Source organism: Typopeltis vanoorti, chromosome 4, assembly GCF_054136105.1.
Source record: "Typopeltis vanoorti isolate ZY-2024b chromosome 4, IOZ_Tvanoo_1.0, whole genome shotgun sequence".
NCBI classification, from domain to species: domain Eukaryota; kingdom Metazoa; phylum Arthropoda; class Arachnida; order Uropygi; family Thelyphonidae; genus Typopeltis; species Typopeltis vanoorti.
This window is the reverse complement of record NC_143552.1, coordinates 53,910,955-53,933,433: the sequence shown is the minus strand read 5'-3', so window position 1 is coordinate 53,933,433 and position 22,479 is coordinate 53,910,955. Positions and strand designations below refer to the sequence as shown.

General features: G+C 33.9%; 1 protein-coding gene across 3 annotated transcripts in view; it reads left to right on the top strand.

The window, feature by feature from the left end:
• The window catches only part of LOC150107309 (transforming acidic coiled-coil-containing protein 3-like), a 319,360-nt gene that overhangs the window by 142,058 nt on the left and 154,823 nt on the right, over positions 1-22,479 (top strand). For all 3 annotated transcript variants that reach the window (XM_090391174.1, XM_090391175.1, XM_090391176.1), the window contains one exon: positions 19,281-19,359. In XM_090391174.1, coding sequence (XP_090247300.1) covers positions 19,281-19,359 — 79 coding nt within the window. The remainder of the gene's footprint in view (positions 1-19,280; positions 19,360-22,479) is intronic.

The window sequence follows — 22,479 nt, the reverse complement described above, 5'->3', positions numbered from 1 at the left end:
TTGCTTCCTGCGTATTTCGGTGCTTAATGAATATTAGTAAATATTGCTTATTCATATGTTTCATTTCAAAGCAGTGGTTAATTGTATTTACTTCGAATGCTCTCCAGGGAAGCTCCAAATCTTCCTGTCCCTTTCGTCACGCGTTCATAATCAGGGACTGTTGATATTGACTTTATATACATATCAAAACTCGTTTTATATTATCACTGTCATCCGAGCTAGTTTTCTGTTACCAATAAAAGTTTCGCATATACTTCACGCATGAAAAAAAAGCTTAAACAAGTTCATGTATGGAGATAGTAACTCACTTGCAGTGGTAAACAACATGCCCTCCCTAACAGCCACTATACTGCAGAGGCAATAAAAACAAGTACTTTTATTATGCCAGTGAATAAGGAATGAGGAGTCTGTGTAATATATTTCTCAACAAATAGTGCAATTAGAGAACTGGGATAAAAACACACTAATTAATGAATCACATGTCCCCTCATACAGAAACTATGCTGTATAGACTGAAACAAAACCATATGTTGCATGGGCAAACATAATATCTAACTAAAAACTATTGTTATTAATTAGATGTGTGTGAGTTCGATTTCCCAAGGCAGCAATAAAATTCAACCAAACGTGTTAAAATTCGTAAAAGTGTTAAAACTAAGTAATATATATATATATATATATATATAATGAATGTTATGGTAGTTTCACATATGGAATTCGGTTGAAGAGAGTTAGCATTTCAACTCAATTGTCAGCTATGCTTTTATCTTTCGGTTGCGCGATCTTTTGTTAATACCGCACCAATCATATGCACGTTTTAATAACCTGCCTTTGCTGTCTGTTAGGCTTAATTACCTTAAAGGGAGAAAAGTCACAAAAGAGAAAAATGTTCCTGGTCCGGGGATTCCCTTATTCAGGTAATATTCACTAATTTCATGTTATCAGTCTGTGGTGTGCCAGTATCGGTAAGTGGTGATATTATTTGATCTATTCTACGTTAAAAAATGTAACCCTGAGATGGATAAGTGGCTGATAAAAAAATATAAAAAATTCCCGTGAACAATCAGAAGAAGCAGAAACAGACTCAAAAGAGGACAGTATTTCATATTTTACCAGAACAGCCCCCATCGTCTTCAGAACCAAACGGTAAGAGGCAAAAAATGTAATATATGCATTTGATTTTTGCAATATTCGCTGTGTATGTTTTGTATTGAATATAAATACAATAAATATTATAATAATATATCTCTGTATTACGATTTTGTTTCGAGGGGAGGCTGTGAAATATTTTAATTTTTGCAAAGGGGGCCCTGACATCCAGAAGTTTGGGAAGCACTGGTCTAAGGCACTTTGTACCGTATCAATCCACCTATATCTTGGTCTTCCTCTGGGTCGTTTTCCTGCCAACCTGGCAGAGAACACTTGTTTTGCTAATCTTTCCTCTCCCATTCTATTTAAGTGACCATACCACCTGAGATTAGCTCTGCTAATGCATTCCTGGATGCTGACAATGTCAAGTTCTTTCCTAATATCCTCATTTTTAATATGATATTGCCATTGATGCCATCTGTTCATGCCTCTAATCTTTCTCAGGACTCTCATATCTGCGGTCTCTAGTCTTTGGTCAAGTGTTTTACTTCTGACCCAGCCCTCAGATCCATAAGTTAAAACTGGTTTGAACACTGTCTTGTATACAGCTAATTTAGTGTCCGACTAATTTCTCTCTTATTCCATATGAATTTATTCAGATTTCACAGAATATAATTTCAATATGTATCTATGTATTAGTCTGTGCAATTAGCTGAGTGGCTATACGCTTCGCAACCATGTGCCTGGGAAAGGAGTGTCCTGGGTTCAATTTCTGTCGCTGACGTGAGGAGCTTGGGATCTTTCTCAGATGTAGCCAAGTTAGCTGACCTTGGGCATGGACTGCAGGATTTTTCTCCCCAGTTTAGCTGGGGTTTTTCTTTCCACAAGCAGGCAAACTGGCCTGCTTGCAGGTGGAAATATATATAAAACAGAATATGCACATTTTATCTGAACTAATTCAGAAGATGAGGTGTTTGTTACTGAATACACGTGTATTTTGAAAATGACTCCACTTTTCCTACATAGGAAACATATGTTGTGCACTTTTGAGTAATTACATTAAAGAAAATGATAATAAAATTACGTAAATGCTATCATAATGATGTACATCAGTATTAGCTAAATTTCCATTTGCAGCTGCAATACTAGTCTTTATCTTTTCCTCCATTGCTAGTATTTTCAGACAAAGAAATTCGTTTCTCACCTAATAGCAATTACAAACATTCATGCCTATTGCTAGTTTCAAATCCACAGCTCATTGGTGGGAGAGGGTATGCTATCTAGTAAGTTGATCATTATTTACAGTTTGTTTACAGTTTGTAAGTAGGGAAACAAATTAAATAAATAGGAATAAGAAAAAGTTAATTATTATATGTAGCTTTCCAGGCATCTGTTTTGAGCCAGTTGAATTATTTCTCATGGAGAGACAGAGTATCTGTGCTGATAAGGTGGTTAACATACTGCCAGAATTGTTTAGTTGGTCTTCTTTGTCCATTTGAGGGGGTGTATAAAAATAAGATATCAAATTATGGGGAAGTAGTAGTCTTAGTTGATGTCTAAGCCAATCAAGTTGATGTCGTCTGTGTTGGGTTTCAATCAAGGGTTTTTGGTTTACCTCTTCTAAAATAGTAGAATTAAGAGTATGATCTTTCCAAGAGTAATTGAGTAACAGTCTTAAGCGGGTTGTATTAAAGCTATTAGTGGTTTTTATTGTGTTTTTTGGGTGGAAATGTTTCATGTTTCTCCACGATATAAGATAGCCCGAGAGGTTGCTTTGTAAAGTCTAATTTTTATTTCCAAAGTAATGAAGGGCAATTTCGATATATTCCTTAGATTCCTGTGTTGATTGAGAGCTTTATATTTTCTTAATATTATGTCATTTATACTATTTATATTTGCACCTAAGTATCGGAAGTCGTCTACTTTTTCTAAAGGTTGGTTGTGTTCTGTAATGATGGAACCTTGTACTATATTTATATTTTAGTTTTATTTCATTTAACTGTCAATACACATATTTTTACAGCTTGGCATAGTTTGTCCAAGTGCTGTTGCGTCTTGGCTAAAGATGAGTCTATTAATTTTATTTTGTCTTGTCTGCATAGCTGAGGTTGTTAGTTGGTTGAGTCGGTTGTTAATGACATGATATTTCTGATTATAGTTTACTTTTGAACGGTTCACAAGAGAATTAATATAAAATTTAAAATTTCTTAGTGTCATAAAATACTAGTATTTGAGGAAAAAGTAAAGACTAGTATTGAAGCAACAGATTTACTTCTGCTGATTTACACCATTATGATAACATTTATGTAATTTTATTATCATTTTCTTCAATATAATTACTCAAAATTACACCTATGATCTTAAAGTAGCTCTGCAAATGATAGCAGCGTAGTCTTTACTATACACGAAAAGTGCAGTGATTTTCAAAATACACGTCTATTCAATAACTGAAACACGTCACCTTCTGAATTAGTTCAGATAACAAAAATAGTGAACGGTTAGAAGAATAAACATTTTCTTAAATATTGTGCCCTTCCTCCCTAACTATTCTTAAATATTTTGTTCTCCCTAATAACTATTCTAACTATTAATAGAATAGTTAATAGGTATATATAAATAGTTAACTATAAATATTAGTTGGATATAACTATTATCCCTAAATATTCTTAAATATGGTGCTCTTTCTCCCTAACCATCTCCCAGTTTTGTAACAATTAATGTTCCATCTACAGAGACTGTAGTAAGAAAGAATATTAATAACTTTATATGGAATAAAAAATTTCACAACGTTAAGTATAATTAAAATAATAAATAATACATAAAATACTTATTTTTTTCATATATGGGAAATAGGATTTCATCATGAAATAGGATTTCAAATTTTCTCACAATTGTCAGGACACATTTGAAATGTAATATATCTTGTCTTTGTGTGTATACACGTGTGTGCACCAGATGATGACCTTAATATGAAGGTTGAAACATTGGGAAATTAATTATTCCTAACACAGTTGCAGTCTTCATAATTTTACTGAAATGAATTTGACAATACATTTGTATTGTCAAATTCACATGCAGTATTGTCATACAATACATTGCATGACAATACTGCAATGTTAAAAAGTTAAAATTGTGAAAACACATACACATATCATGACATATCTGTCGACTTGAATATTAGGCACTCAATGGCTCTTCAGTTGAAGTTAATTTTAAAATAACGATCTTCCAAATTTTGGATAAATTACTACACGTGGATACTTTGTTGAAGAGTGTTCCATTGCTGATGGGATGTCTCTCTCTCTCTCTGACCTTAGACTACTTTTGAAGTCAACATATGCAATAAAGCACTCCCTCATACTTCAACAAGGATTAGCTACTATTTTATCCAAACTTTGACTCATTTTAACACCACTATCAGTGAAATATTCATAGACTTGACCTTGTGTCCTTTGTTTATAAATGTCTGTGGTGCATATTCATTTGTATGGTGTTTTCCCAAATGGAAAAAAAAAAAAAAGATGAAAGGAAAAAAAAGTTTTATTCTACCACATGAAGTTGAAGAAAACTTTTTTTTTTTTATTGCTCTGTTATACATCTTCCTTATGGCATGTTTTTTTTTTTTTTTTTCAGGGAGGATTCAAAAATATCATGATATTTAAATGTTGTCAGTTTTTCCTAATTATAATAACAGAATGTAACTGGCAGATAATTTATTAAATATTTCCCCATATGCTATATCCTTTTTCGGTGTCATTCATAAGATAAAATGCACATTGTCAATCATATGATAGTTCTGCATGGTTTAATATAAAACTTTAATTTTTGTTATATAACTAAATAGTAGGAAATGATTACTGAGCACGTGTGGAAAATTTGGAGAAAAGAGCAAAGCCAATAATGATTAACTGATTTCTGTTCATGATATAGACCAGTAGTCATTACTAACATCATCTTCCAATATAAAGATGTGCACAAATTCACATGGACAGAAAACACAAGAAATAAGAAGTCTCATTGATTATGTGATTGTTGATAGCGATATCTTCATGATGGCTTAGGACATTACTATACGGAGCTTTTGGAATAGGAAGTAGTTGCTATTTAGTTTTAAGCAGGATAAAACTGAATATAATGTAGAAAAGTTTGAAAGAAGGCTTTAAAAAAATCACGGTTGAGGAGCTTTCAGAGGTACACAAATGTTATTCAAAAAAAAAAAAGTTTGAAAACAAGAAACAAATCTCAGAGATTCACTGACAGATCCTGAATCCCTGATTTTGCTAGGCAGGCTTGTGGTGATGTTTGTAATGATAGAAAAATCGAAAAAACTTCATGTTGGACTTGTGAACTTCCTGAGTTTCAGGAGAAAGAGTATACAAAACTCAAAATGAAAGTGTATTGAAATTTCTGGCAAGTAAGTCAGCTTGTGTTCTGAGAGAATACAGAGAAAGATGAATAAAGTGAATCAAGAACCCATCTATAAAAGGAATCAGATGATGAAGTGGCATGAAAACTGAAGATGAAGACATAAAATTATTAAGAATATTCTTCATGTTTGAAGTAATTATTTTGCAAAAAATTATACACGCAGCAACAGCATGATTATAGAAAACATTCAAAAGGAATGCAATCAGGAGAACACCTCAATAATTGAGGTAGGAAAAAAAAATCTGAAATGTGGAAAAGTATCTGGAGTAGATGATTTTTGACCAGAAATTCTCATATGGAATAATTCAGAAGGCCTGTTTAGAGGTTCAAATTTCAGACAATTGGAGTAGAGTTCTCACAGAACCCATCTGTAAAAAGAGAAAAACTAAAATGAGAATTAGTGGATGAGTGTTCCTGGTAAATTTATGCAAGCCTATTTGAGGAAAGGCTTAACAAAACTGGAATTGAAGCTTAGAGAAGAGCAAGCTAGGTTAAGACCAAATAAATAAAGAGAGGTTATCAGGATCGGATTTTCACTTTAAGACAAATAGTCATGAAATCCTTGGAATGTAATAGTGACCTGTATCTAAATTTTGTAGATCTGGAAAAGGCATATAACAAGTGCCACAAGAAAAGATGTTCAAAATGCTCTGATAATGTGTAAATGAGATGTTATTTTGTGCATTACGTTGTAATGCACGTTTAGGTTGTAACTTGGCAGTAAGAATTGAAGAAGTTATAGGAAGATGGTTTGATGTTGGATCAGGTGTTGTGAGACAAACCCAACAAGGATGCACATTATGAAAGAAAGGGGCAATAAGCTTGATTTAGAGATATTAATGTCAGTTATCTATATACAAATGACGCTATGCTCCTAAATAAATCCAGTATATGTGTGCAGGATTCCATGACTAAATTTAATGATTGTTATAATAAATTTGGTCTGAAAATCAGCAATAAAGAGACTAAAATAGAGGAACATTGAAAACATCAACTGCATCCTGAATGGAGAACCTGTGGAACAAGTAAATAATTTCAGCTGTTTAGACTAAATTTTTGTGAAAATGGCAAATTAAATATGGAAATAGACAGCAGAATTAACTCAACAAACCCAACAACAACTGGAATAAACATAAACTTAACATCTAGAAGAACAAGCCCAATGTCAGAAGAGTTAAGATAGGAACCATCAGTATAAGGAGTATCAATAGAAAGGAAATCGAACTTTCTGAACCGGGAAAGAACCATGTGTACATAATTGGCATTATTGAGGCAAAGAAGAACAAAAACAAGTGAGATCTTACTAAATAAGTATAGAATGTTATATTTGAGTAATAACAATCAAGGAAAGGAGGATTAGCAATAGCATTCAACACCAAATAAGATGAACTTCTAGATTGGAAGTCAGTTTCAAGTAGAGATATGTAGGCAAACTTCAAAATGGGAAATGGGCAATGAAACTTATTTGTGCTTATGGTCCCTTGGAAGAAGGTTCTTCCAAGGAAGAAATGGAGGAATTTTTTTGAGTAATTAGAGCACTTGACATGAAATAATAATAATAAAATAAAAACAAGGTCTTTGTTTGAGATCTAATATAGCAGAGAAAGGAATCTCACCAGGTATAGAAATGTTTTGGGAAAATCTGGAGAAAAAGACAAGGCTAATAATAATTGGAAGTATTTGCAGGATTTCTGCGAATACTTGTTACTTGTTTTATATATCTCATTGAGACTGCAGTTTGAAAAGTCTTCCTACCTATTTTCATAGTGTTTTTCCTGATTTTTATATCTAACGTTTTACAGCAGTTACTCAGTTTTAGTATAGGGATCTTAAAGACTGATACTGGATTTATTGATTTAAATAGGAATGTAACATTAGCTGCATCAGAATAAATAGCTAACCTGAAAATTTCTTATTTTGATTTCAGTTTTTAAAACCACTTTTCTTCATAATGTAATTCATTTGATGAATAATAGTATAGCAGATAGTATGCAACCCCTCTGTTACATTTACTCTTTCTCTACCTCCTTTTTTCTGTTACTTTATGTGGCAAAATAATTTTTACCTACAAAAAGAAGGTACAGCCATGTGCTCACCACTACCAAAATTGCTAATTTTTCTATGGAAGCATTTCAGCAATATGTTCTAGCTTCCTTTACTTTAAAACCTACAGTTTGGCTTAGATATGTGAAGATGTTTTTTTATCTAGCTACACAGCTACCAGATATTAAATACCTCCCTCAACCACCTCAACAAACTACACGAGTGCATACAATTTACCATTGAAATTAAAAATCAAAACACGCTCCCTTTCCTGGACACTGGTCACACGTCTTCCTTCAGGCAGTTTATCCTTCACTGTCTACCATAAACCCACACATACCAATCAATATATACATGCAACTCTTACCACCACCCTTCACAAAAATGGAATCATTAGCACCCTCAAAAACAGAGCTGTAACAATTTGCTTTAATGAAAAAGCTGTTAAACAATAATTACAAATTATTTGCAACATATTTATAAACAATGACTTATAGCAAATATACCATCAGTGAAATTCTTCATAAAACTTCACCAAAAAATGCAAATTATATAGATTACAGTAAAACCATAGCTATCTCATACACTAAAGGGCTATCAGATAAAATAAATGGAATTCACCATTACAATCTTAATTCTACTTTTAAACTACCTATAAAATTAAAAAACATATTCTACTCCTCCAAGGATCCTCCTCCCCCAGCTGATAGTGAATCCATTGTACCCGTAACTTAGTGAAACTGGATGCACAATTCCAGTCTGGAAAAAAAAGGGGGGGGGACACAAACAGCACATTAAATTTAGCAATTTTGGGAAAGCAGGTCTCTTATACCTATGCCAAATTGATTTGAAAGGTACCTGTTCCTCACATCATACAAAAACCTGTGAAATTTTGATCAACCATCCTAATCTAAACAATCACAGTGGCATAAAAATCCCAAGAATTTGGCTTATACATATTCAGCCCACAACATAAGTTCTTTCAAGTTCTCCATCAAACTATTATTTTTGGACTTCAAGCAATAATTTCTGCCCTTATTAGCCTGCCAATAAACTGTGTTTATTGTTTTTGTTCTAATTTATCTATGAGAAATTATGTGAGAGCTCATTGCTTTTTAGCTTAATGTATCTTTTAATGATTAATAATAGAACTCTAGCTTTGATATAGTAAGGTTTTCCCTTCTCACCAGAGGTCAGGCCAGTAGTGTTAACAGTTGACCAAATCAGTGTGACTTTAGCATACTATGTAGATTGTAATGTAGCTTGGTTCTTTGTGTGTAAAAGGATGTAGCAGGAAAATTCTTTTGTAATTGTGACATTCAGTTTTATTTCCCTTTTTTTTAGATAGATTGACCTGGAATTTGACTTTCTAACTAGGCTTTTTGAAATATTCAGTGTAGTCACATAAACAATGTTTTAAACTTTTCTGGTTGAATATCTGCAACATTTTCCTCCATTTTGGATTTTTGATCTCTTTCTGTCTTGAGGATTGATTTCAGCTTGTTATCAATATCCTACTGCTGGGCAAAAGCCTCTCAGAAATTTCCACTCATCTTTCTCTCTCACACACGAGCCATTCTCATCCCATTGTTGCCTGCTATTCTTATGATTTTAATTACATTACTGAATAGGAAAAATGTCAGCAGTGCACGGAATCTTTGAAAAAGTATTAAATGAAAATTAAATTAAAAAGTACTTGAATGATGCGGTATCTGAATGTATCATAGTGTTTGAAGAATAAATAGGTTGGGAATGAAATGGATGTGCATCCTTATTAAACAAGAGATTCACAAGATGATGATGTTGTGAAAGAATAAGAGTGAAGTTATGATATATATAAAACTCAGGCCAGAAAAGTAAAGAGTATTGTGCAGAAAGCTAAATTGGAGTATCTGAGAAATTGGCTATGCAAGCTAAAGGCAGTCCAAAAGAATTTTATTGTTATGCCACAAACAAGAGAAACAATGAATGTGGAAGAATAACTTTATTGAATGCAGATGCTACTCGAACATCAGAAGTTAATGAGATTGTTCAATTAATGAGTACTCACTTTGCTAAGATATATCAACCAGGTGTATGTAACATGGTGCACAGTGCTGCTACTACATTGGATGAAGAGAACAACAAGGAGATGGAATATCAGCCTGTTTGCTAAAGGAATGTTCAGCCAAATTGGCTACGCCTTTCACATGTTTGTATGACTTGAGTCTCAACTCGGGGTGATATGATAGAGGTCTATAAACGTTTGAATGGATGCTATGCAAGTATATGATGTTGTCTGATGAAATTTTTATCTTATGTAAAGTACTTGGAGTTGTGGGCAGTAAAGTCACCAGTGAAGATTTCACTTTTGGGGGCTAGTTGGAATACAGGAAATTAAGCTTCAAGGAGAAGTCTGAGTAGTTCGATGTGAAAATTGAACCACTGAACAAAAAGTGATCTTAGCAGGCAGTTGAAATATTATCAGAAATGAGTGAAACAAGATCTTTATTCCAAGAAATAAAACAGGTTTGTGTTTGAATAGCATTGAAATGATCTCACTGGTTAGAGTGTAGGAAATCAATCCTAATTCTGATCACCATACTACTATCCTCTAAGAGTAGCATGTGATCAGAATGGCAGATCAGTTTGATTTATCAGTTAAAAAGTAGGACCACTATTATTTGTAAGCTCTCTGGGAAACTTCCTGATGTGTTGTCATCAGGTTCAGTTCTGTCTGCTATCTAGTAGCTAACAGATTGGACTAAATGGAATACATGCTAGTTTCATGTTTGAAACTTAAGAAAAAAATGCTTATGAAAAACGCACGTGTGTGTGTGTGTGTGTGTGTGTGTGTGGAGGAGGTATCTTTATATATTGCAAACTCTGAGATATCCTCTCTGCATTGCTGATATGGAAAACTTAAAATTATGAGGTTGGTCGATTGGTACAGCCTTTGCTACTAATGGCTCACACAAACATTAAGAATGGTTAGTAGTTGGAAGGGGATCAATCATTCTATGCTGTTGGCACACTCTCCCTTGAGTCTTTGGACTCCCTGGAGGTGTCACATAATAATAATAATAATAAAGGAATCATTAAGATGGACATGTGATGCAGGGTATACAAGGTAGCTATTGTAAATGGATATTTTAGATTTCAGATGGGAGATGAAAATTCTACAAGATATTTATTATTTTATATTATTATTACGTGACACCTCCAAGGAGTCAAAGGACTCATCGAGGGAGCACACCTATTCTACAAATCTTCATCTCCACCACTTAATCCACCAACTACAGTGAACCACCTCATCTACACCAATGCCATCTACTTCCCCCCTACCACCACCACTAGTATTTTCACAGACAATCACAAACTTCCATGGTGGGATTCGAACCCACAGCCTTTTTGCTAGAGAGCTGATACACTAACCACTCGGCCAACCAGGCTGGCTTTGTCATACTTCATTGTAAGAACTTGGGGAATATGACTTAATGGTGACAGACTAGTTAAATATATTAAGGCATACATGATTACTGTAATAATGAGTGAGACTCTGGAATAGTTAGTCATTGCATAAGGTGATCGATACTGAATTACTGTGCTGATTTCATGGGAGGAGTTACATGAAGAAACATACCAAGAAGTTCGTATGTAGGTGATCAAAAATATCAGGACTGAATTGCTAGAGAGACTGAGGAAATGTTGGTTGCGGTGTTTATAGGTTACAATAGAGGCAGGTCTTGATTAAAGATATAAACGTGATGGATACTTAAAATTTGAATTTTCCATAGTGCAGCAAACACTGGAGGAATAGAGTACATGATCATGAAAGTTACATAAAGGTAGTAAGATTAAATTATTCATATAAATACTTCATTGAAATCTAGTGATGTTGAATGAATTTAAGAAATAAATTCTAGCAGGTTTAAGGGCTCTTCATTTGCATTATAAGTTCTTTAGTTTTATACAGGGAGGGGATTCCCCCCCCCCCCCTTGAAACTCGTGTTTTTTTTCCCACAAAACAAGCATACCAGTCAGAAAAACCCATGCAATTAATAAAAAATAATATGCTAGCCTTATAACTTTAGTTGCTACACCCATAATTGAGCACGATTCAACTCTCACTTTGCAACCAGTAAACTAGGTTTGAATATGTATTCAAACCTAGTTTACTGGTTGTTAAATGTAATCCCACTGTGGTATAGATATAAAAGTTTTTGTGATATAAAATAAACATGCAGAGAAATTATATTCTTCGTTTCATCCTTCATCTAAGCGTAAGCAAAGTAAGTTTGCGCATGAAGTAACTTCATGAAAGGGCAGCTTACATATATCGAGGCTAATAACTTCACATCAGTTGCTTTAGTATCCCATAATGCAATGCACATATCCTTACAGACTTGTATAATATGTATTATGGGAAGCACCACTACTACTCAAACTTTCAACATCTATCTCTAATACAGAGTATTTTCATAATAAGGTGTGACACCTTTTGGATGCATGATTGATTTTCATGCTGGCGGGGTTGTCACCCAGTTAAACAAGGCCCCCGTTGTTTTCGTCAGGGAACAAGGATGAACAGCGAAAAATCAGCTACTGGAACAAATTCTAAAACACACCCCAACTCAACATCAAAGTTCAAGATCGGTACCATCAACATAACAAGCCTGAATGGCAAAGAAATGGAGCTAGCTGAGGAATTGGATAACTGCCAGGTCGACATAATATGGGTGACTGAAACAGAAAAGACAAAAACGGGTGAGAGCTTTCTGAGCAATAAATACAAAATGTTATATTCAGGCAATGACAATCAAGGAAAAGGAGTAGCCATGATATTCACCACTATATGCAACTAATCTTCTTGAATGGCAGGCAATATCAAGTAGAGTGATGTTGGCAAATACCAGAATGGGAGCTGGAGAATGATACTTTGTGCCTATGGTCCATTAAAAGGTGTACTAAGATAGAAGTGGAGGAATTTTTTGAGGCTTTAGAGAAAGCAACTGACACAATGAGAAATGAAAAGTTGGTCCTTGTTGGGGATCTATATAGCAGAATAGGAAATATTGTCAGACATGCAAAAATATTTTGGGAAAATTTTGAGAAAAGAGCAAACCTAATAATAATGGAAAGTACCTATTGGATTTCTGCTTGGGACATGGACTGGTTATTATTAACACAGCTAACATAAAGTGAATAAAGTTGAGCAGTTCTCAGATGTGAACTGTAGACTAAAATACACAAATATTATTCAAGAAAAAATGAAAGAGTTTGAGAACAAGAACTAAGCATTGGAGATTCAGTGATAAACCCTGAAGAAACCATTGATTGATTCAGACAGAGAGGCATGTGGTGAGGTTGTCTGCTAGGAGAGAAAACTCAGAACTCCATGGTGGACACAGGAAGTTAAAGAGGCAGTGAAGGAAAAGAAGAAAGCATACAAAACTTCCTGGCAAATAAGTCAGCTTGTGCTCTTAGAGAATACAGAAACAAATGTAAGAAAGCTAAACAATGTGTAAAACTAGCTAAACAAAAGTCATCGGAGGACTTTTGCAAGAACATTGAAAATAAATATCAAGAAGGTGGTAAGATATTCTGGAGGTTGTTGAAGAAGCTTAGAAATGGAGGAAAGAGTGCTGTAAAAGGAGTTAGAGATGATAAAGATTAAATGAAAACAGGAGAAAAAGATATCCATGATGTATGGAATGATTACTTTGAAAAATTGCTAAATGAAACAACCAGTGACAGCACAGTGGTAAAAAAAAAAACAACTGACCAGGCATGCAATCAGGAATACATATCCATACTTGAAGTAGAAAAAGCCATCAAAAGCCTGAAATCTGGAAAGGCAACTGGAGTAGATGACATTCAACAAGAAACCCTCAAGTATGGAGGTATTAAAGTCTTACAGTGGCTGCACTGCATAGTTCAGAAGGACGATTTACAGATGATTGGAGTAAAACTCTTATAGTACCCATATATAACAAGGGAAATAAAACTGAATGTGAGAATTACAGAGGTATTTCTCTACTGAGTGTTCCTGGTAAGATTTATGCAAGTATACTTCAGAAACAGCTGAGAAGGATTGTGGAGGAGTAGCTTTCCGAAGAACAAGCTTGATTCAGACCAAATAGAGGCTTTCAGGATCAGATTTTTCCTTTATCAGAAATAGTTGAAAAATCATGGAAATATAACAAAGATCTGTATTTAAGTTTTGTAGATCTGGAAAAGACATATGACAAGGTGCCAAGAGATAAACTATCCAAAACGCTACAGCTGTATGTTGTCAATGGGACATTATATCAAGGATTACTTAGTCTGTATTTGAGTTGTAAGTCAGCAGTTAGAATTGAAGTACAGAAAGATGGTTTAATGTTAAATCTGGGGTCAGACAAGGATGTACATTATCCCCTCTGTTATTCATAATCTATATGGATCATATTATGAAGGAAAGTGGTAATATACCTGATATCAAAATTGGAGCTGTTAATCTCAATTTTTTAATCCTTTCTTTTAGTGTTACACATTGATCAACATTCATTTTTTAAATTATGGATTCTGTAGCTGTGTTAAAATAATTCTTTTTATTATCCCTGATCAACATTCATTTTTTAAATTATGGATTCTGTAGCTGTGTTAAAATAATTCTTTTTGTTATCCCGACGTTTTGATTTTCATATCAAGATCATCTGGAGCATACGTAAATATATACAAGACAAGCTGCGTTACATTTCTAACCATAAGCTAGAGAAACAATTATTTGATCACATGCTACTCACTGGCATGACCTCTAGTGAAAAAAAAAATAAATAAATAAATACATCAAGCTAGATTTAATTTATGATTACATGAATAAACATTCTTGCTTATGGATGGTTTTCCTTCCAGTAACAGTGATGTCCTATTTCTATTATTACAATTGTTATTTTTGATTTTTAAAAAAAAAAAAAAAAAATTATTTATAAATTACAACATGAATCAACATTCTTTCTTATAGTCTTTAACAGTGATGTCCTATTTTTTATTATTAAAGTTATTTTAGATTTAGGATCCTGGATTTTCTACAGTCCTGTTTATAGTTGTTCTTAGAGAGGAAGGATTCATGGGACGAATATATGCCTTCCATATGTATATGGGATTTTTAGACCATCATTATTGTTTAGATTGGGGTGGTTGATAACGATCTCACAAGCTACCTTAAATTTGCATTCATACCATGTTTTGGTGTGATGTAGACAACTGGTGCTTTTCCGGTTAATTCTATGTAAGGTGTTCAGGACATGATCAGAAAGGTCAGCTTCACCATAATTATTATATTTGATGTGTCATTTATGTTCTTATTGTGTGATTGAATTGTGCGTCCTGTTTCTCAGATGTATGGTATGTTGCAGGTGCAGTAAATACGGTATACTCCATGGTGGGCCAGCAGAGGGAGTGGGTCTTTGAATGAGTTGAGTAAGCTTTTTAATTTTGCAGGAGGTGTAAAGGTGGCTTTGAGGTTATATTTTTGTAGTACTCTGTTTATTTTGTCTGATGTCCCTTTAACCCCTTAACGTAGCAATTAAAAATCAGAAAGCGATCGTTTTTCTGCCAGTTTTTTGGCGAGGGTGATTTGCTGGATCAAATTCATCATTATTTGAAAAATGACGATGAATTTGTGCAAACGCAAACGAAATAGCCGATTCGTGCCGTTGGCAACTTTTCTTGGCTGAAAGGAAATAGGCACAAGATTGTCTAGCGTCTGTATTCGGTTGTATTTATATGTGAAACCAAAATTAAAAATCAATTTTGGTGCAATAAACAAAAGACGTGTCACAGACATCTTTGTATGTTAAGGAGTTAATGTAGGGAATGGTTATAGTTTTACTGTAGCCTGGTTTGTGTTTGTTTTTTATTGTCTCAGCTTTTTACTTTATGCAGATGATGTTATACTTTTAAATAAATCCATTTCAAGTCTGCAAGATTCCCTGACTAAACTGAATAACTGTTGTAATGAATTTTGGTATGAAAATCAGCAATAATAAGGCAGAAACATTGAAAATATCAACCATTGTGAATAGAACCTATAGAAAAAATAAAACATTTCAGCTAAGCACAATTTTTAGTGAAGATGGCAGATTAAATGTGTTAATAGACAACAGAATTAGTAATGGTGGTATGGTAGGAAGTCAGCTGAATAAATTTATATGAAATAAGAAAGAAATTAGTGAAAACACCAAATTACTTGTATACAAGACAGTGTTCAAACCAATTTTATATGTGAATGGATCTTAGATCTGGGTTAGAAATGAAACACTTGACCAAAGACCATAGACCACAGATATGAGAGTCTTGAGAAAGATTAGGGATGTGAATAGATGGCATCAATTGCAATATATTAAAATTGAGGATATTAGAAAAGAACTTAATATTGTTAGCATCCAGAAATGTGTTAGCAGAGCTAATCTTAGGTGACTTGAAATGACAATGTATACTAAAATATTAATTAAAAAACCTTAATCAATACCTTCCTATATTTTGGCAATGTTACATTGCCATCTTCTGGGAACATAAAACTATAATTACGTGCACTCAGGCACTAACAACGAGCAAATGAGGCTGAAGAAGGCAACTGACGTTGGTCCTGGTCTTGGTTGTTGGGCTGATGTTCTAAATATGCAAGCTTCCAAAATTTGGAGCAGTCTCATGCACCAAAATTTGTTGAGATTTGGAAGTTTTTTAGAGCTGAGGCTGATTCCAGGAACAATCTTTCATATTTATATTTGCTTGGTGTAGTAAAGTGGCTTTCTTCCTACGTATTCTGTGGTGGTTATCTAGTGCATGGTCCACAAGTCCTGAGTGGCTGTATTGATGAAAGCAGATGTAGTCTTTGTGTTCAGAAATTCTGATATTAGCTGCCCTGCCTGTTTGGCGGTAGTAGGACAGTTTACAGCTGCAAGGGACCTGGTATACTCCAGGTAGATCTAGGAGGAAGTGGCTGGTCTTTGGTGGAGCAGATAAAGGATGCCAATTTTTTTTGGTTTGTAACAGGTAGTTAGGTCATATTTTTTTTTTAGGAATTTTGTGAGCTTTTCAGATGTGCTGCGGATATATGGAATGGTGATAGATTTAGTGTAATCTCTGTTAAGAAGGGGGGGCGGTTGTGGTTAACTGATTTTAATATTTTTTGGGGGTTGTGTCTATTGGCTAAGAAGGTGTTAAGGATATGGTCAAGTTCAGTAGTTAGGGCATTGTTGCCTGAACAGATTAATTTTGCCCTGTTATATAGGTTTTTATAATCCCATATTGTTGTAAAGGGGTGGGATTGTTGGTGAATGAATTACCTGTATGGGTTAGTTTTCTGTCAACAGAGAAAGCCAGGGATCCATCAGTTGTAGTAATCAGAGTGTCTAGAAAAGGGAGGCACTAACAACGAGCAAATGAGGTTGTTAGTGCCTCCCTTTTGTTTTCCTGTTGTTTTCTTTCAGAGATTAGCAAAATGCTTGTTTTGCTAATCTTTGTTTCTCTGCCAGGTTGGCAGGAAAAAGACCCAGAGGAAGACCAAGATATAGGTCGATTGATGCAATAAAAAGTGTCTTCGAGGATAAATATATGAGAGTGTTTTGAAAAGTTCTCGGCCTCGACCATAGATGACAGCACTATCAGCATGCATTTTTTTCCTAAGTCGGTATATTTGTCATAAGCATCCATGTGAAATTGCAAGTCATTCTCTCAAGTAGTTTGTTTTATACAGCTGTCTGAAGCAAAAGTGTTGTATATATCCCTTGAAGCAGATAAAATTCTTTGTAAAAGAAAGTTTAACACCAAAAGAAATTCATTCAAAGTTCATAAAAGTTTATGGACACTCTTCTCCTTTGTTTTCAACAATTAAGAAATATGCTGCCGAGTTTAAATGTGGCCATACCAGTGAAGGTGATCCACGTGAAGGACATCCAAAAAGTGTAACATCACCAGAAAATATTGATCAGTGCATGGTATGGTATTGGATAACTGGCGAGTCAAAGTGCATGAAATTGCTGAGAATATAGTCATTTCAAAAGAACGTGTAGGATATATTTTGCATGAAGAATTGCAAATGAAAAACCTTTGTGCAAGATGGTTACTGCACTTGCTCACAGTGGATCAAAAAACGCACTCGCATGAAAATCTCTGAATAGTGCTCGGAGTATTTCAACAAGAATAAAACTGACTTTGTGCATTGATTTATTACTATGGATGAGACTTGAATTCATCATTACACACCAGAATTCAAACAGCAGTCAAAACAGTGGACAGAAGCTGGTTGTTCAGCACCAAAGAAGACAAAGTCAGTTCCATCAGCAGGAAAGGTCATGGCATCAGTGTTTTGGGATGCTGAAAGCAATTTGTTTATTAATTATCTTGAAAAGGGTAAAACAATAACCGGGGAATATTATTTCCATCTTTTAACCAGATTATACAAAAAAATTCGTGAGAAAAGACCCTGTTTGCAGAAGAAAAAAATCATCTTTCATCAGGACAATGCACCTGCCCACAAAGGTGTTTTGGCAATAGGAAAATTAAGGGATCTGCACTATGAATTGTTGAAACATCCACCCTGTTCCCGAGATTTGGCTCTCTGACTTCTGTCTCTTCCTCGCTGGTTATTGTTTTTCTTCGAATCAAGAGGTGATTGCAGCTTTAGAGGGGTATTTTGCAGATCTTACTGAGAACCACTACGGGGACGGGATAATGGTTCTGGAGCATCTCTGGAATAAATGTATTAGTCTTAAGGGAGATTATGTTGAAAAATAAAAATAATTTTGAAGTTATAAATTCGTTTTTTTATTGTTAGGCTGAGAACTTTTCAGACCTCCCTCGTAAAATCAGATAATGTTGGAGTCTTGACAGATAACAGATTAATTTAGAGGAAAATTGTAGGTAGGAAGTTAGTAATGATATAAGTTTTTCATGTAGTACTATCATAATATTCTGTACACCCCCCCCCCTTGAAGGTATATGTCAGGAATTTGATTATTATAACCTTTTGGCTTCTTGTATATGGAAATATGATTTCTGCATTACTTCAACCTTGGTATCACTTCTGGATTCGGCTCTCACTGATGAGACCAACAAAGGTTGAAACCATCTATGTAGTGGCCCTTCCCATAATGCAATGCATATATCCTTATAGACATGCATATATGCATTGCATTATGGGATACCAAGGCAAATGATGTGAAGTCATTAATCTCTATGTACGAGTTGCTCTGTCATGAAGTTACTTCTATCTGTAAACTTTCTTTGCTTGCACTTGGATAAAGGATGAAACCAAGAATGTAATTTCTTGGCATCTTTAATTTATAATATAACCAATGGGGTAAACTTTCAACAGTTTTTGTGATAGATAAAATTCATGTGATATACTCTTCGTAGTGTATGGTTTCTGGATTAGACAACCTGCAGTATTAAAACTCTTTTGTACAGGATTGTCATTTTAAAAAAATAATTTTAATTACCTAGTATGACACTGCTATCCTGTTTATTCTCTTGATGTGTCATATGAAAGATTTTGGTCCCAAGTAGTGCTTCTGGTTGTTCTTTCCCTTGGTCTGTCCATGGTACAAATACTATAGGCTTCACTATTTTATGGAATGGATTATCATTAAAATATACCAACATAAATGCTATGCACTAGTATTAAATTTCTGGCATAATTATGCCATAATCAGATATCTGTTGTTGCTAATATAGTAACATTCATATTTTTATAGGTAATAAGGTACATTCTACAAAAGATAGTGAGAGTCTGTTAAATAACCAATCACAGACTACAGAAGACTGCCAAAACAGGTAATACAATTTATCTGATAAATTGTAGATGTTATATGATAATTTTGAGAAGTTAACCTTTTGTTTCAAAATTTATTTTATAATTTTTCAATAATTGAATTATTTTTACTTGATGGTATAGATGAAATAATTCATATCAACCATGTGCATAATTTGTCTTTCGTACTGGTTGGGTATTTAAAGCTGTGCAGATAATTACCAAATACCCCCCCCCCCCCAATTGTTTCACTTATTATGCACATGAATTCTGCATGATAGTACTACTAACAGAATCAGTATATGCATTTGCAATTTATATAAACTTATGTACAATTCAGTAGGTACCTGAAATGTTTTGGGATAAATTTCAAGGTAATTACCTCACTTTTGTCATCCATGGTATAAAGCCATAATAAATATGATCAAATATATTTGCAGTATCATGAAACTTGAAAGTATAAATATATACATGCATCCTGTCTCTGGAAAAACCTGCCAAACTTCATAAGTTAATTCCTTGTGAGATCTTAAAACATGAAGCTGAATTTCTAATTGGTTTGAAGGTTATGACAGTATAACTAACTAGAATTAGAAGTTACAGGATGTTATATTTTAAAGCTTTTAAGTCTGAATTTTTTTTAGACATGAACATTTATTAAGCTTATATAATAGTTGCTCAGAATGTTTCCTTTTAACTTGAATTCAAATTTTCATGTATTATAATAATGCTTTCCTTGTTCTATGTTGTTGGTTGGTCATTTAAATATAGTGTGCAGCATTAAAAATTTTTGAATTTTGAATTCAAAATAATTTCACACATTGTGTGACATGCAGTAATTTTAAAGTGGAAGACCTAGCTAACCACGGATAAGCACCTTCTTTACCAATTCAGTGTTGAATATTGATGATTCAGTTCATTGGAAAGCTGTAAAAAAAAAAAAAAAAAATTGTGGCAAATCTCTATCATGATGGAATAAATAAATCTAATTTTTGCACCAAAAAAAAAAGTAAATTTCCTCACTCAGATAAATAATAGTTAAACATAAATGGCTGATTAATAGGTTTCCAACAAGTCTAACCATACGTTACAGGAACAGTTTCATCAGCTTAACATGTTCATAATAAAGTGAACAGCTCATTACAAGTGCTGTTCACTTTATTATGAACATGTTACTTCACAGGTGAATAAAGTGTGCTATGACAAAAGCTCATCCATGGTATATAATCTACCTTGTCCTGTGAATGGTAGTTCTGAATTTGTGACATTTACTGCCATACAAATGACAGTAAATGTTGTTCACCTGTGTTCACTGAACACCATATTTAGTGAATATTCCTATCTAGTAAAAATCCCTTCCTTGAAATATGTACCACCATTTAACGCATTTTTTTATAAAATGTCTGTTATTGCATTTTCATTTGTCTGTTTAGTTTTTCCAAGAAAATTGCTTGAAATAGCTAGATATTTTTATTTAAAACGGTTGCTTATAGTCTGTTTTGCCTGGGTACTAGAAAAGTGAAGTCTTTCTTGGCACTTGACAGTCTTTTCAAGCTTTGTTATTTTATACATTCTGAACTTGGGTAGAGATATAATTGCTGTTATCACTCTAAAATTCATTTTCTACTTTTGCTTGGAATATTACAAATTAAATTGCCACTTTTATTCAGTTCACTGAATTACAAATAACTGTTTATGGATAATATGAACCTGAGCTCACCAACTTCCTGCCAGCCATCTTGGGGAGATGCAAATTGAAAAATCTTTCATTTTCCATGATTTCGAAAGTGCGGGCAGAATGCTCTAATATTTTTTTGAAGCCCTGATGACTCAGCTTCTTACATTGATTTTAGGTAAGTTGTTTGCATTAATGAAAATTCTCAATTGGATATTTTTCCTTCTGCTAGTGTTCTGCTGAATGCATCTGTTGCTAACTGAACATCTCATTCACGTGATTCAAAAAAGTTTTCTAGCCATACTTCAAATTTCATCATCATCATCAAATTCCTGAAATGTGCTCTCAAGGGGTGTACAGATATGATAGTACTACATGAAAAACTTACATCATTATTAACTTCCTATCTACAATTATCCTTCAAATCAATCTGTTACCTGTCAAGACTCTGACATTATCAGATCTTATATTTCTATCTTCTTTACTGTATCAATCCACCTATATCTTTGTCTCCCTCTGGGTCTTTTTCTCTGCCACCAATCTGGCAGAGAAAACTTGTTTTGCTAATCTTTTCTCTCCCATTCTGTTTAAGTGACCATACCACCTGAGATTAGCTCTACTAACGCATATCTGGATGCTAACAATGTAGCAATGTCAAGTTCTTTCCTAATATCCTTGTTTTTAATATGATATTATGATTGATGCCATCTGTTCATGCCCCTAATCTATCTCAGGACTCATATCTGTGGTCTCTATTCAAGTTAAAATTGGTTTGAACACTGTCTTGTATACAGGTAATTTAGTGTTTTCACTAATTTCTTATTTCATATAAATTTTTTCAGCTGACTTCCTACCATACCATCTTTACTAATTCTGTTGTCTATTTCTGCATTTAATGTGCCATCCTCTCTAAAAATGTGCTTAAAAACTGAAATGTTTTTCTTGTTCTATAGATTCTAGATTCACAGTGCAGTTGATATTTTCATTGTCTTTGTCTTGTTATTGCTGATTTTCGTACCAAATTCAGTTTAGTCTGGGAATCTTGCAGGCTTGAAATGGATTTACTTAAAAGTATAACATCATATGCATAAAGTAAAGAGCTGAGATTAACATCTTCAATTTTGATACCAGATATAATACCACTTTCCTTCATAATATGATCCATATAGATAATGAATAACAGAGGGGATAATATACATCCTTGTCTAACACCAGATTTATAACATTAAGCCATCTTCCTGTACTTCCTTGAATTCTAACTGCTGACTTACAACTCAAATAAAGACAAAGTATTGTTTGATGTAATGCCCCATTGACACCATACAGCTGAAGCGTTTTGAATAGCTTCTCTTGGCACCTTATCGTATGCATTTTCCAGATCTACAAAACTTAAATACAGATCTTTGTTATATTTCCATGATTTTTCAACTATTTCTGATAAAGGAAAAATTTGATCCTGACAGCCTCT